Source organism: Mustelus asterias, chromosome 23 (assembly GCF_964213995.1).
Source record: "Mustelus asterias chromosome 23, sMusAst1.hap1.1, whole genome shotgun sequence".
NCBI classification, from domain to species: domain Eukaryota; kingdom Metazoa; phylum Chordata; class Chondrichthyes; order Carcharhiniformes; family Triakidae; genus Mustelus; species Mustelus asterias.
The window spans coordinates 40,373,576-40,389,427 of NC_135823.1; the positions used below are offsets into that span (position 1 = coordinate 40,373,576).

Here is a 15,852-nt window from a genome sequence, read left to right on the forward strand (position 1 = left end):
TGTGATTAGATACAGAGTAAAGCTCCCTCCACACTGTCCCCATCAAACACTCCCACAACAGGTACAGTATGTAGATTAGATAGAGTAAAATTCCTTCTGCACCGGTCCATCAAAGACTCCAAGGTCAGGTACAACACATGATTAGATACTGAGTAAAGCTCCCTTTACACTGTCCCATCAAATACGAATGGCACAGTGGTTAGCACTGCTACCTCACAGTGCCAGGGACCCGGGTTCAATTCCAGCCTTGGGTCACTGGCTGTGTGGAGTTTGCACATTCTCCCTGTGTCTGCATGGGTTTCCTCTGGGTGCTCCAGTTTCCTCCCACAGTCCAAAGATGTGCGGGTTAGGTGGATTGGGCATGCTAAATTGACCCTAGTGTTAGGGGGATTAGCAGAGTAAATGTGTGGGATTGTGGGATTAGGGCCTGGTGGAATTGTGATCGGTGCAGACCCGATGCACTGAATGGCCTCCTTCTGCACTGTAGGGATACTATACTATGATTAGATACAGAGTAAAGCTTCCTCTACACTGTCCTCATCAAACACTCCCACAACAGATACAGTATATAGATTAGATACAGAGTAAAATTCCTTCTGCACTGGCCCATCAAACTCTCCCAGGGCAAGTACAACACTGGATTAGATACTGAGTAAAGCTCCCTTTACACTGTCCCATCAAATACGAACGGCACAGTGGCTAACACTGCTACCTCACAGCGCCAGGGACCCGGGTTCAATTCCCGGCTTGGGTCACTGTCTGTGCGGGGTCTGCATGTTCTCCCCATGTCCACATGGGTTTCCTCTGGGTGCTCCAGTTTCCTTCCACAGTCCAAAGATGCGCGGGTTAGGTGGATTGGACATGCTAAATTGCCCCTTAGTATCAGGGGGACGAGCAGGATAAATATGAGGGGTTACAGGGATAGGGCCTGGGTGGGATTGTTGTTAGTGCAGGCTCAATGGGCCAAATGGCCTCCTGCACTGTAAGGTTTGTATGATTCTATAACTGATATCCACTCCATCTGACGAAGGAGCTGTGCTCCGAAAGCTTATGGTATTTGCTACCAAATAAACCTGTTGGACTTTAACCTGGTGTTGTGAGACTTCTTACTGTGATTCTATAACTCCCAGGGCAAGTATAGCAAAGGGTTAGGTACAGAGTAAAAGGTTTCTCTAACATCTACTCAAGCAGTCTGAAGTGATCTGAAGGAAATGAACAGGAGTTTCCTCAGCTAAAGTGTTAATTTCCTTCTCCTGGCAGTGAGTGGCAGGCTTACAGCAAGCACCATCAGTTCCGCTCCGTAGACTATGGTTCCCTTCTCCAACTCCTTGAGGACCTGGACCAGACTTTGGAGTTTAATATTCTTATCAAAGAGCAGGTAAGATGCTCGGGTCACAGAGTATTTATTGCCTTGGCACCTCTTTCCAGTTGTGGTCCTGGAAGTACAGTGTCCAGGTGTTGGGCATTCTTCACTACTTTACATGTCTCCAGCACTGAATCCAAACAGTGGATGTGTCAGGCTGTGTGTCCATGAAATAAAGCACAGGATGTGCAAGCTTTATGCCGCTAAAGCTTTTTTAAGCGTTATTTTCAAACAGAGAATCTTCAATCTGCATGTGTATCTGTGTGTTTGTGTGTGTGCACGCCTGTGTACATGTACAACTCTCACACACAAAGATCCACTTTAAATTAGACGGATGTTACTGATTACACACCAGTGGCAGCTTCAAACTCTTTTCCTCAGTGAAATGATCAAATTTCATGACTTCATATTGTTATTTCAGTTTACGTGTTTTTCAGATTGGTTGGTTGGTGTTTGTTAGCTAAAAAGGTTTAGGAGTAGGAATATAGGAACAGGAACAGACCATTGAACCCAGCCAGCAGTCCCCAATCCTATAATACCCTAGGGTGAACTCAAATCTATCAAACTCAGATTTAGCATTAACAGTTGACCCAGTACCAACTGATGTTTGGAGAAGAGAGTTCCAAACTACGACCACTTCTTGCATTGAGTGTTTCCTGAGGAATCTAGCTGTAATCTTTAGGCTCTGTAACATATTCCGAGGTGTGGAGATGCCGGCATTGGACTGGGGTAAGCACAATAAGAAGTCTCACAACACCAGGTTAAACCTGTTGGACTTTAACCTGGTATTGTAAGACTTCTTACTGTACATATTCCTAGGCCAGGATTTTATGGCCCTGCTGTGGCGTGTCTCCCCCTGGTGGATGTAGGGGCCAATTTCCATTCAGCTCGGAGGGACGGTAATACCCCACTGGGAACAGGGGCAGTAAAATCGAGGCCCAAGACTCCTCAAACAGCAGAAATATTGTCTCTCTGTTGATCCTTAATATTGTGAAAACCTCAATCAAATCATCCCTTAATTTTTTAAATTCTTTAAGGGATCCCAAGGACCCAGTATGAGCCATCTCTCCTCCGAATGTAACCTTGCAATCCAGGCACCATTCTAATAATTCTAAAGTTTTAAAGTTTATTTATTAGTGTCACAAGTAGGCTTATATTAACATTGCAATGAAGTTACTGTGAAAATCCCCTAGTTGCCACACTCCGGCGCCTGTTCAGGTACACTAAGGGAGAATTTAGCATGGCCAATCCATCTAACCAGCACGTCTTTCGGGCTGTGGAAGGAAACTGGAGCACCCGGAGGAAACCCGCACAGACACGGGGAGAATGTGCAGACTCCGCATAGACAGTGATCCAAGCTGGGAATCGAACCTGGGTCCCTGGCACTGTGAGGCAGCACTGTAAACCACTGTGCCACCGTGCCACCCTACTCTGCACTTCCTCCAAATATCCTTCCCGGTATGATAGCCAGAACTGCTCAGTCCTCGAGGTCAAACCAGGCTTCGTAGGCCCACGTCACCAGCGAACTCACTGTTTCACAGAGGTTTGCACCTGCCCTACCAACCAAGGGCATATTATACCAGCTGGCTGTCCAGACTGGGTGTGGAGGACAGGATGTAGATTGCCCACCCTACCCAACAACTCTCCTCCTAGTCCCAAGTCATACCCTCTTATTGCTGGCAAGCAGAGTCTCAGGCTCTCCAGGTGGTTACAGCATCCTCTGAGAGCACACCACTCCTCACAGGGGTCTCTTTTTTGATTGTTAATGCAGTTGTTTCATTTATTTAATTCTTGTTTATTGCAGGAAGAGTCCCTGGGTGACAGTTTTGTCCTTTTCGTTGACTACAGCTGGGAGCTGCTGCAGAGGATGAGACACATCTTTCCCTTCAATATTCCAGTGGCATTGAAGCAGCTAGAACTGATGCTGAGGTGATGCAGACTGAACTGAGTCATGACAGGCCAGAGCAAACCAGACCGAGCCAAGCCAGACCATACCAGACTGAACTGAGCCACTCCAGGCCAGACTAAATCAGAACGATAGACCAGACTGATTTAGGCCAGACCAGACCAAGCCAGACAAGGTCAGACCCAGTTGAGCCTTGCCAGGCCAGACCAAAACAAACCAGGCAAGCTCAGACCGAGTTGAGCCAGGCTAAACTGAGCCAGACCAAACCAGACCAGACTGAGACAAGCAGGTCTCTCAGTTCAGGCCATAAGTGCATGTGTCAGTGTTAGACACAGTAACAAAAAGTAAACCATCTGATCAACCCACGAGGTTTTGACTGACATTGGAATTCAGTTCTGATATATCAGACTTGGTTGGAGGTCTTTTGATTTATTGGTAGCATTCCAACCTCTGGGAACTCCAGGCTCAAGTCCCACTTCAGGGCTCAATGCCCACGAAGGTGTGTTTCTAATGCTGTCAAACAGGTTGATTATCGGTCTGTAAATCCTTCCAATATGCCTGGTGGCAGGTGGTAAGAGCAGGAGAATTTCCTGGTCAGCCGTAGTGCAAAAGGCAATGGCAAACCACTGCAGTACTTTACCAAGCACAACCATGGACCAACCCAATAAAAATCCATGGTCGCCAATGTCCTCCTGAAGTATGATACCTTAAGAAGGAGGATATCAGTACACAAACCTAAACCTTGCATGTAGACAGATTATTCAGCTCTGGAGGGCTTCATAGGTGAACCACATCGTTCATCTATCTTTTCACTGGATAGTGATCAGGAGAAAGAGCTGTGGTCGATTGCTTTTTCACCTCTTGAACTTGTCACTGTGGCCAATTTTATTATCCCATTCACTAACCCATTGCCAATCAGCTCAGCCCAGCACAGACTGACTGTCGAACCTGGACACTTCCTGGACTGTGTGCCTTAGCAACTCACTCAAAGTTAGCTGCTGAGGGAGCACCTACAAGTGCTGTAATGTAGGGGAACTTGTTTTGCCAAGAATATCTTTGGAATTAAGAATTCTTTCTCTCTCACTTTGTATCTCTCTATCTCTGCCTCTCCCTTTTTGTCCTCTTTCCCATTCTTCATCTTTTTACCCCTCTCGTGCTCCATCTCTCACTTCCTCCCTTTCCTCCCGCTTTCTGTCTCTCTCATGTTTCACTGACTTCCCTCATCTCCATCTTCCTCTATTTTCTTCCTGCCCTTTGCCCTTCTCCTTGACATTTATTTTTCCTTTTTCTCTTCCCCTCTCATTTTCCTTTCCTTATACTATCACGCTGACCTTGTTCCTCCGTTTCTCTCCCCTTTTTCTCCTTGATCTTCTATCTCTTCCCCCATTTCTATCTTTCCTGGTTTCCCTGTCTCTCTGTCTCTCTCTCTCTCTCCCTCCCTCTATCTTACTATTCTTCTCTTCCTCCATCTATCTCCCTGTTCCTTTGTGTGTGTCTCTCTCTCTTTCTATGTCTCCTGGTCTCTCTCTCCAAATTTATCCCCCCCACCTCCCCCCTTTCTCTCTCCCGTTGTTTCTGTTTGCACTTGCTTTCATATTTTTCAGCTGTTTGTTGAAGATTTATTCCATGAAAGCCTTTGAAGTGGTCTGTCCTTTACATAACCAGCTCCATGTGGATATTGCCACCGTGGTGAAGGTACAGTATGGGCTTCATTGTCAGTATTCAGAAAATGTGCCAGAATCCGATAACCTTGAAGGGAGAATCACACCTGACCAACAATTTTAATGATGTGAAAATGCCGGCGTTGGACTGGGGTAAACACAGTAAGGTGTCTAACAACACCAGGTTAAAGTCCAACAGGTTTATTTGGTAGCAAATGCCACTAGCTTTCGGAGCGCTGCTCCTTCGTCAGATGGAGTGGATGCAGATTTCCACTCCATCTGACGAAGGAGCAGCGCTCCGAAAGCTAGTGGCGTTTGCTACCAAATAAACCTGTTGGACTTTAACCTGGTGTTGTTAGACTCCTTACGACAATTTTAATACCAGTTAATGTGGGGAGAGCAAATCCATTTACTGTAGTGTACCTCAACTTCCAGAAGAGTTTTGAGAAAGTATTACAGGAGAGACTTTTCCACACACTAAACTCAATTATCCTGGGCGAGACCAGGTGACATGCTGTAGTAACTATTGAAAAGACTGAAGCAACAGGTTATTGTAAAGGGTCAAAGGTCACAGTGGGAGGATGGCCATGCGTCTGCTGATCCTGATTTACACAAACAGCCTGGAATCACATTCACAACACGATTTAAATTCACTGATTAATCAGTTCAGAGTTTGCTCGGGATTTGTACTTGGGCATATTAGACGCAAATGAAGTTTAATGTGAAATGCAATGTACAATGTATTGGAGAAAGCTAGATGCACATGGATTTCATGGGGGAGACAGAAGCTACCCATGGGAATCTGATAGCATTCTGAGATCCTCTCTCACCAACTCTGGTCTGAAACAGAAAGCAACAAAGTGTTTTGCACTGTGTACGCACACACTCTAAGCTTCATCTGTTGATTAAAAAACTGTCATCTGCAAGTTCTCCTCCAAGTCACACACCATCCTGGCTTGGAACTATATACGATCCTTTACTGTCGCTGGCTCAAAATCCTGGAACTCCCTCCCTAACAGAACTATGGGTGTATCTACACCACATGGACTGCAGTGGTTCAAGAAGGTGGCTCACCACCACCTTTTCAAGGGCAATTAGGTTTGGGATGCCCACATCCCTTAAAAAAATTAAATGGCTGACCTGTATGTTTGGAGGTACAAAGTCCCACAGATCTCTAAATTGGGCAATCCAACTCTAGTAGCAGAGTGCAAAATCTGAGACACATTACTGGAGAGTTTCAGATCTACATGGAAAGAGGAAGTATCTCATACCTTGGGTTCAGCCTAACTAACTCTTGTGCAGATTAAAAAATGTATGTAAATGCATTGTGTTAAGTGACATTGCGTTGAGTGACATTGCATCAAGTGGCACTGTGTCGCGTGCACTGTGGTTTGACACTACACCTAGTGACTGTGCATGGATTTGCGCTGTTAATTTTACAGAAATCCACAGCTGAATGGTATGGGAAAATGTGTGACAACTTCAAACCAAAAATCAAGGTAAATGCGACTGTCTGAATAAAATAATCTGTGCAGATTGGCAGGAGAATTTGACTTTGGCATATTAAGCATTGTCTGTTCCTGTTGTGGAATCATAAATGTTTTTCCTGTCTGCCTTGATCATTAATGAATTAATGAGGAGTTATGCGGCACTAACTGTGTGAAAGCAAGCTGTGCTCAGAAGCTGTCACTTTGAGCCAATGACAGCACTGAGTCAGCTGAGTTTCAGGAGCAAGTGTGTTTCCTGAGCTCACAGAGGGAATGCAGCTCATCCTGCCCCAGATCACCATGATTCAGCTCGAGTTAACAGGGAGTTAGATTTCAGGTCAAAGCAAATCACTGTCTTCTAGCGGATGCTAGAATCTAAAACAAAAACAGAAAATGCTGGAAAATCTCAGCGCTCTGATAAAGGGTCATCCAGACTCAAAACGTTGGCGCTATTCTCTCTCCACAGATGCTGTCAGACCTGCTGAGATTTTCCAGCATTTTCTGTTTCTGTGTTAGATTTCAGGGATGGGGAAGGGGGTTTCTTGACAATGAGATGGATGAGTCGGAAGGGTTGAGGGGGCTGCAGAGGGAGACGGTGAATTAGTTGAGTTGCGGGGGGGGGGGGGTTGATGCTGAGGGGGTGTTGGAGTTGATGGTGAGGGGGCGTTGAGGGGGTTGATACTGAGTGGGGTTTGGGGTTGATGCTGAGAGGGGCTTGGGGGGGTTGATACTGAGGGGGTTTGGGGTTTAGGCTGAGGGCGGTTTGGGGGAGACGGTGAGGGCAGTTTATTGGGGAGATGGGGAGGAGGGTTGCAGGGGGAGATGGTGAGAGGGGTTGTGGGGGGAGACAGTGAGGGGGGGTTCCGGGGAGTGAGGGTGAGGTGGGTGTGGAGGTATGGGGTCTTTACATTATCAAGATTGTGATCTCAGGCGGACCTTATTTTTCAGTCTGATCTGACGATGCAGATAAGATTGGTACAACAAGTCGACACAGTCTGCTCAGAGCTACGGAAAAATCAAAACCATTACAACCAAATATTTGTCAGGTAATTGACTCCTATGTTCCTACATTTTAGCAATGCAATTATTTTTCAAATAAATTAAGGATGTTAGTGCAGGAATAAACTCTTTGCTGCTTTGAAAGCTGAGGATGATCTTATCAGAACATCATGCCGGTTGATCGGTGTGCCGAGTTTCTAAGATCAAGCGAGCAGCGGAAAATTATGCTCGCCAGAGTTTCTTGTCTCTCACGATGTTACCAGCCCCATTCTGCCAGTAAAATCAGCCTCATGCCTGGGAAGGGCATGGGGCTGATTTAAATATACATTTGGCAGTTTAAATCTAATTAGTAAGTCCCGGGACGCAAACGTCCAGGCTCACTTGTCCTTCGCTGCTCACTGTTGGAGATCCTCACTGGCGAGAATCACATATGCTCCTCACCAATGGGAACCTGATATGATGGCCTCGCCGGTGGGACTGGAGGCCATTGAAGCCCCCCTGGTGGTCTGGGGCAGAGCCGAGCAATGCCCTTTGGGCAGTGCCAGCCGAGCACTGCCAGCCTGGCACCCCGACACTGCCCACCGGGCAGTGCCAAAAAGGGTGGGGCCTGAGGGGAAAGGGTGGACCTGAAAAGGGCAGGGTCTGAAAGGGTGGGCCCATGATGGGGAAGGGCCATTCTAGGATGTGGGGCTACTACGGGGTGGACCAAGCCATGTCAGGGAGGCAGGGGGAAGGAAGCGGGGCACTCTGCATCAGTTGGGGAGTGGGGGTCAGCTGGGGGGTGATTGGGGGGGGTGGCGATGTCCGAGGGGGAGGTGGGGGTGACACCCAGGGGAGTGACAGATCTCCCAGTGCACTGTGTACACACTGTCCAAGGTGCACTGGGAGATTGGGGCGTCTGCACAATGGCACCCCTGGAGTTCAGCAGCCAGCTTCCAGGAGTGAATAGGCTCCACCCACTTCTCCTGCTGGTGAGAATCACACTGAGGCGTTTTATTATGTGCTGTACGATTGTGTCTGGCAGCTTGCCCAAAAATGGGCACGATTCTCTCCTGTTTTCACACTCATTCAGCACTTAGGGCGCGATCTTACTGGCCATTCACACCACGCTCTGCGAGGTCGGAGAATTTGGCTCCATTCACTGCAGCGGGATGGGAAAATCCTGCTGGCATGAACCGCCATGACATTCCGGCCTTAGAATATTTTTGGTAAGATCAACCCCCCCCCCATGTATCTAATAGATACTCCGGGGCAGGTACAGGACAGGGTACATCCCGAGTAAAGCACCCTCTACATTGTCCCTAATGGTTCACAACTACTTTCTTGTTTACCACAGATTGGATATCAAACTGGGGGTGTACCAGTTACCATCACTTATTTGACAATCCCTGTAGGAGCCATCATTCAGCCTTCAGTTTGCAAAGGACAGAAAGGGAATGTGTGATGTGGTATGGGGGCTGGTTGGGCTGCGGTTATTTGTGGAACATGGTAAGGGTCTCTGGCTGCACAACTTGTTGTGTTTTGATGCAATGGGTAACTGAGCTCAGTCTTAGGTGTGCTGCCACCCCCTCCCCATGCTCTGCATCTCCCCCAGAGAGACATGTCCTTTCAATGAAGTGATGTGGGGCACAAGAGCTCACATCAATATATTCTGCAGGTTGTGTTCCTGTCGGCTGTTTTAACTGCACTGAACAGCTGCTTTTCTGTCTTTCCCAGTGCTGTGAAAATTGATTACTTCAGCATCACCTACCAACAACTGGAGAAACTGGTAAGGTGATTGTGTGAGAGGATGAGCACACCTCACACATCCACACCCCCCAACACCCTGCACCCAACCCCATATGCTAGATCTTCCAATGCCCAGAGCTTCTGAACCCCCAATGCATAAGAAACTCCAAGCCGCGCCCGCCCCCCCCCGCCACTGTATCTGATATTCCCCCATGTGAGACTCAAAGCTCCTAATCCACACAGTCTTTAATCCCCAGAGACTCCAAGACCCCATGTGTGAGAAATTCCATTCCCAGAGGCTCTGAGCCCCCCACTATGTGAGAAACTCCAAGCCCCCCACCATGTATGATATTCCCCCATGTGAGACTCCAAGCTGCTAATTCACAGAGTCTTTACACTCCAGAGACTCCGAGCCCCCCCCACTGTGTGAGAAACTCCAAGCTCCCCACGTGTGAGAATTCCATTCCCAGAACTCTGAGCCCCCATGAGCGAGAAACTCCAAACCCTCCACCGTGATGCACCATCAATCGAGCAAAGACTAGTTTGTATGCAAGGACAAATAGGCTTTTATTAGCAAAAAACTTGGAGCACACCCATGCCGATGAACTGGTCCAGACTGAGGCAGGGGGGTGGGGAGCAGTCGCCTTTATACCTGGACCGGGGGGGGAGGAGTCTCGGGTAGGGCCGGCAGGGATGTGTCCAGGCATGTCACATATACAGGTAATAAGCTAACGGTGGTTTACCACACACCGTGTGTGAGATTCCCTCATGCGAGAGTCCACGCCCCTAACCCACACAGTCTTTAACCCCAGAGACTCCCAGGTCCCCTCTTCTCCCACATGTGTGAGGCTCTGAACCCCCCCCCCCAAATGAGAGAGTCCAGTGCTCCATAAAGTGGAAAATAAAGTGTCTCAGTTTATTTGATGCAGTGTTCAGACCCCTCGCTTTAATTTGTCTTTTTTTTCTTCTCCCAGTGTTGACCTTTTGCCTTCTTTCCATTTCTCTCTCCCTTGCTCTGTCTCTCTCCCTCCATCCTCTCCCCAATTCTCTTTTCCTCCTTTCCCAATCTCTCTCTCCCTTTCCTTTTCTACTCCCATCTCTCAGTCCTTCTTCTCACATCTTTGTTCCTCCGCCTCTCCCATCTCACCCCCTCCCCATCTTTCTGCCCCTCCTTCACTCCCATCTCACCCCCGCCCCAACTCTCTGCCCCTCCTTCACTCCCATCTCACCCTCTCCCCATCTTTCTGCCTCTCCTTCACTCCCATCTCACCCCCTCCCCGTCTCTCTGCCCCTCCTTCACTCCAATCTCACCCCCTCCCCATCTCTCTGCCCCTCCTTCATTCCGATCTCACCCCCTCCCCGTCTCTCTGCCCCTCCTTCACTCCCATCTCACCCTCTCCCCATCTCTCTGCCCCTCCTTCACTCCCATCTCACCCCCTCCCCATCTCTCTGCCCCTCCTTCACTCCCATCTCACCCTCTCCCCATCTCTCTGCCCCCCCTTCACTTCCATCTCTCTGCTCCTCCTCCACTCCCATTTCTTTGTCCCTCCTTCACTCCCATCTCACCCCCTCCCCATCTCTCTGCCCCCCCTTCACTCCCATCTTTCTGCCCCTCCTCCACTCCCATCTCACTGCCTCTCCTCCACTCCCATCTCACCCCCTCCCCATATGCCACCCTCACGCCTCTCATTTGTCATTTGGCCATTTTCCCCATTGGCTTATTTTGGGTTTCCTGTCTAGCTGGATGATCTTGGACCCCTCTTGGGATTCTCTGAAACTGGCTGTCAGGATATGCGAGGGGGACGTTTTCTATCTCCCCCCCCCCCCCCCCCACCCGGCCTGGGAGAAGAGACTTTATTTCCTGGCATTTCAGCTTCATGCTAACTGGCTGGCCACAACTGGGAACTAACTCCCTGTATGCTGAATCAGGACATTAACTGTGTTCAGCACCTCCAGACTAACATGTGGGGGCTGCTCCCCCCCCTCACCCGCTACCCACCAATCTCTGTGTGACCAGGATAGAATGGGGGAAGAGCCTAGCACCAGACCATGCCCAAGATCATCTGATTATCATGAGGCAGATAGGTTCTTCTCCCCTCACCCCCAGGCAAGATGAGTAGGTTATTGTCACAAACTATTTCCCTGAAAATGATCTGCTTGGTGCAGGTGGCTGATGACGTTCTGGCACTGATGGAGGAGTTGGGTGTGGCCATGGAAGAAGAGAGGTCGAAGATGAGCCAGCAGATGGGAGAGACGCTGTTTGAGCTGTACCTGTCCCTCAAGGAGCTGAAACAACTCAAGGAACTGCTTCCATTAAAGTGAGTCAACAGAAGCTGCCACTATTCACTTCAATGGGGTTTGGAACACTGAGCGGGAATTACGGGGAGCAATGGAAAATGAGGCTGAAATGGGTTATGTGGCGAGGGAGGGAGACCATTGGAACTGAAGGTGCAGAGGCCGGGCGACAGTTACCCCTGCGTCAGAGCTCAAGGCTTGGGACTGGAGGGATCTGTAGGTGTGGGTAGAGCTGACTTATGACATGGGCAAGCTTTGTACAATGACTTGGATTTTGAAACCATCACACTGGATTCTCCCTATCAGAGGATTGAATCATTCAGCACATTCAGTGCCTGTACCAGTTCTTTGAGAGAGCTATCGAGTTATCCCATTCTCCTGTCCTTTACCCAATAACCACGGAATCGTTTTCCCTTTCAAATCTTCATCCAATTCCCTTTTTAAATGTTCCTATTGAATCTGCTCCCACCATCCTGTCAGCAGCATTCCAGATCGTAACAATTCGCTGAGTAAAACAGTACTTTCTCAAGTCACCCTCTGCTTCTTTTGCCAGTCACTGAATTTCATGCCCTCTGCTTCCTGACCTTTCTGCCACTGGAAAGAGTTCCTCTTTATTTACTCTCTCAAAACTATTCATCATTTTGGACACCTCTGTCAAATCTCCATGTAACCTTCTCTGCTGAGAACAACCCCAGCTGCTCAAGTGTCTGGTACTATTTTGGTAATTCTCTGCTGCACTCACTGCAAGCCCTTTACATCACTCCCGAAATGCAGTGCCCAGAATTGAGCATCATAGTCACGTGTCAGTGTGGTTCAGTGGGTGGCACTTGCACCTCTGGTATCACAAGCTGTGGGTTCAAGTCCCAATCCAGGGGCTTGAATAAAAAATTCACTGGAAACAGTGGATAGGGAGAGTGGTCTATCACACTGGATCCCATGGACAGGGAATGGTCTGTCACACTTGATCCAGTGGACGGGGAGTTGTCCAACATATTGGATCCTGTGAACATGGGGCAGTCGATCACACTGGATCCTGTGGACGGGGAATAGTCAATCACAACGAATCCTGTGGACAGGGAATAGTTGATCACATTGGATCCTGTGAACATGCGGCAGTCGATCACACTGGGTCCTGTGGACAGGGGGTAGTCAATCACAGTGGATCCCACCAATGCTCTAAACCTGTTTTTCCCCCCTCCCCCTATAGGGACTCGAAACCTCTGGCACTCACAAATTTCCACGACTGGTTTCAGATGTCCATTAACAAGTGGCTCCAGATTGTTTATGAGAAGTCATGTGAACGTATTACAAAGGCACTGATGGTGGATCAGGTAAATGACCCCAGTCAAACATGTTGTCAAAATAATTTCCTCTTCTATTTAGGCGTGCTCAGTAATTGTATTGTAACTGTGCCAGCATTGTGGTACAGTGAGGGGGCATGGCAGAAGTCTTGGGTCAGTTAACTCAAGATAAACACTTGTCCTGAATGTGTGGGTGGAGTCCGTGATGGCCTTTTCTCTCAATGCAGTAACTCTGAGTGAATTTCACACTGAGTGTTACTTACTTGGTTGACAATGGCGGTGAATGTTTGTGGTTTCCTCCCCAGCTTGATCCTGTTGACGCATTATCCAAACACAGCAGCTCAGCGGTCGATGTAGTGACCTGCTTCACTCAGATCAAGAGTTTCTGGCTGCAGCTAGCCTGGCCTGACCCCATGGGAGCCTTTGTCTTTGTAACAAAAATCACTGATGTGAGTATGAGCACAATTTCTATGATCTCTGCAGGCTTCTGCAAGGATACTGTTTCTTGAGGGAGCCTCACCAACATAGCATATTGGTCATGTTGTAGTCTCCCGCTCAGTATCTACTACTAATGTATCGTCCAATTGCAGTGAAAAGGCTTAGGAATGATTGGAGGTCAGAGGGAAAGTCGCTATGACTGTTGTTCGACACAACTCCTCAGCTTCCGGTTACAGAGCAAGAGCAACATGACTCAGGAATGTATCGCTGTCAGATGACAATTATAACTGGGGGAGCCCTGTCTTCCTTCACGGAATGGTGGCACAGTGGTTAGCACTGCTACCTGCCTCACAGCACCAGGGACCCGGGTTCAATTCCAGCCTCGGGGACTGTCTGTATGGAGTTTGCACATTCTCCCCGTGTCTGCGCGGGTTTCCTCCGGGTGCTCCGGTTTCCTCTCACATTTCAAAGATGTGCGGGTTAGGTTGATTGGCTATGCTAAATTGCCCGTTAATGTCGGGGGATTAGCAGGGTGGTTACGGGGATAGGGTGGGTTTGTTGTCAGTGCAAGATTGATGGGCCAAATGGCCGCCTTCTGTACTGTTGGGATTTTATGATGTCAGTATTTTTTTTCTCCTCCAGCATAAGTGACTGGGATATTTTCTGTGTTCGATGCATTATGGATATCGAAGTTGTTGCTGTTTAATTATTTGCTGATTGTTGTATTACTGTGCTGAGTGTGTGTGTGTTGTTGGCACTGGGGGAGTAACTGCAGTATCCAGTTGTATCCTGCAGCCGGTATTCCCAGGACTGATTGATATTTCCACGGTTTCTTCTAGGATATTTGTAATGCGGCCGTGATGTACTCGGAAATGGTGAGACAAAAAGCAGATGACCAGAAGAAAATTACTCAACAGGTGAGTATTCCTGTGAACAGGAGACACTACAGCCAATGACGGTTCAGCTTTCATATTGGATAATCATACGGTTAATAAGTCTGCTTAGAATCCCAGTGAGTCAAACCCCTTCCCATTCACTCCCATTGTGTAAATCCCAGTGAGTCAAACCCCTTCCCATTCACTCTCCCTGTTGTTTTTGCACTGATGATGCAGAGTAACAGAGTGTCTTTTCTGGGCTCTGGGTATAGTTCTGGATCTGTGTGCTGCTTGTGGTGATGTCTCCTGTTCCACAGAATCGTTACGGTGCAGAAGAAGACCCTTTGCCCCATTGTGTCTGCACCGGCTCTCCAAACGAGCATTATGACTTAGTGCCATTCAGCTGCCATTCCCCTGTACCCCTGCACATTGTTTATAATTGAATAATCATCTAATGCCCTCTTGAATGCCTCAGTTGAACCTGCCTCTAGCACACTTCCAGGCAGAGCATTCCAGACCCAAACCAATCGCTATGTGAATGTCTTTTCTGGCCTGGATTAATCCCGTAAAACAGGTTCAGAGGCCTGAGGCCTGGAAACACGACTGGCCTGGATTAGCCCCCCAAAACAGGTTCAATTAGGGGCTGCTGGCTCTTTAAATACTTAAATATTTCTTCCCTAGTCCCGCCTGTTAAACTCAAAAGTGGGCAGATTGAAATCTCAGATTTGTTTGGTGTTAAAATTCAGCTTTTTCACTTTGAACAGAAAATGTCTCTTTCCACAATGGCGGCCTCCTTTCATGCTTTAGTGGAAAATGCCCTTTAAGTCATTAGTTTATAAACATCTGTTTGGATTTAGAATGAAGGGACAAAGTTAGTGAAATAATATATGGAACAATGCAGTTCTGTCCCACTTGGACCTTGGGAATGTGACTGATTGATCAAGGTTCGTTGCTGTCAGCTGTGGTGTTGGACTCAAATCCAGAAAGTTTACTCCCCCACCTTCAGAGCAAAGAGAAAATAAAACATTACAAGCTTAATTCCTGCTGGTTCTCCCCTGAGGTTCCTCAATTCCCTCGGAAGATGGACGAGTGGAAGATATTCCAGGGTCGTGCCTGTGACCACATTCATGCCCTTTGCTTGTTCTGTCTGATCTACAAGATTTCCTGCCATTATTCCTGCCCTTTCCCCCTCCCTGTCATGACTGCTTTCCTCTCCCTCCTCAGCTGTGCATCGCCCTGAATAACATCGAGCATGTGCACACCTACACCTGGAACTTGCCGAAGGAATTGGACTGGCAGGGAGTGGAGGCTGCCCTGGAGCAACTGTGTGGACTGGAAGGAAAGCAGCAGGTGCAAAGAGCATTGGGCACCCAGCTACAAAGCATTGATGCAGGCATGCAGCGGCAGTCTAACTATATGATCAACCAGCTCGTGGAGAAGGTAACTAGCACAGAACGTACTGGTGGGTTAGCGCACAGGAACATAATGTGAACTTGATCTTGATCAGTGTATTGTGATGGGCAAACACTGGGGGATCAGTTTACTCCAGTGAGAAGGATCTATTTGCCGTGGTGGAGTTTACTTTGCTTGGGTAGGAATCAGTTTGGTTTGTTGGGTTCGGTTTGGTTTGGTGGGGCTTGGTTTGTTTTGGTGGGGATTGGTTTCATTTGGTGGGGATTGGTTTCATTTGGTGGGGATTGGTTTCATTTGGTGGGGATCGATTTGGTTTGGTGGGGATCGGTTTGGTTTGGTGGGGATCGGTTTGGTTTGGTGGGGATCGGTTTGGTTTGTTGGTGATG

At 48.2% G+C, this 15,852-nt stretch overlaps 1 protein-coding gene across 1 annotated transcript in view; it reads left to right on the forward strand.

Moving 5' to 3' along the window:
* baiap3 (BAI1 associated protein 3) overlaps nucleotides 1-15,852 on the forward strand; it is an 80,381-nt gene that overhangs the window by 51,705 nt on the left and 12,824 nt on the right. Inside the window, exons 14-24 of the mRNA XM_078240355.1 lie at nucleotides 1,261-1,378; nucleotides 3,168-3,292; nucleotides 4,874-4,964; nucleotides 6,373-6,429; nucleotides 7,366-7,463; nucleotides 9,133-9,184; nucleotides 11,311-11,462; nucleotides 12,647-12,770; nucleotides 13,046-13,189; nucleotides 14,018-14,095; nucleotides 15,278-15,493. Coding sequence (XP_078096481.1) covers nucleotides 1,261-1,378; nucleotides 3,168-3,292; nucleotides 4,874-4,964; nucleotides 6,373-6,429; nucleotides 7,366-7,463; nucleotides 9,133-9,184; nucleotides 11,311-11,462; nucleotides 12,647-12,770; nucleotides 13,046-13,189; nucleotides 14,018-14,095; nucleotides 15,278-15,493 — 1,255 coding nt within the window. The remainder of the gene's footprint in view (nucleotides 1-1,260; nucleotides 1,379-3,167; nucleotides 3,293-4,873; nucleotides 4,965-6,372; nucleotides 6,430-7,365; nucleotides 7,464-9,132; nucleotides 9,185-11,310; nucleotides 11,463-12,646; nucleotides 12,771-13,045; nucleotides 13,190-14,017; nucleotides 14,096-15,277; nucleotides 15,494-15,852) is intronic.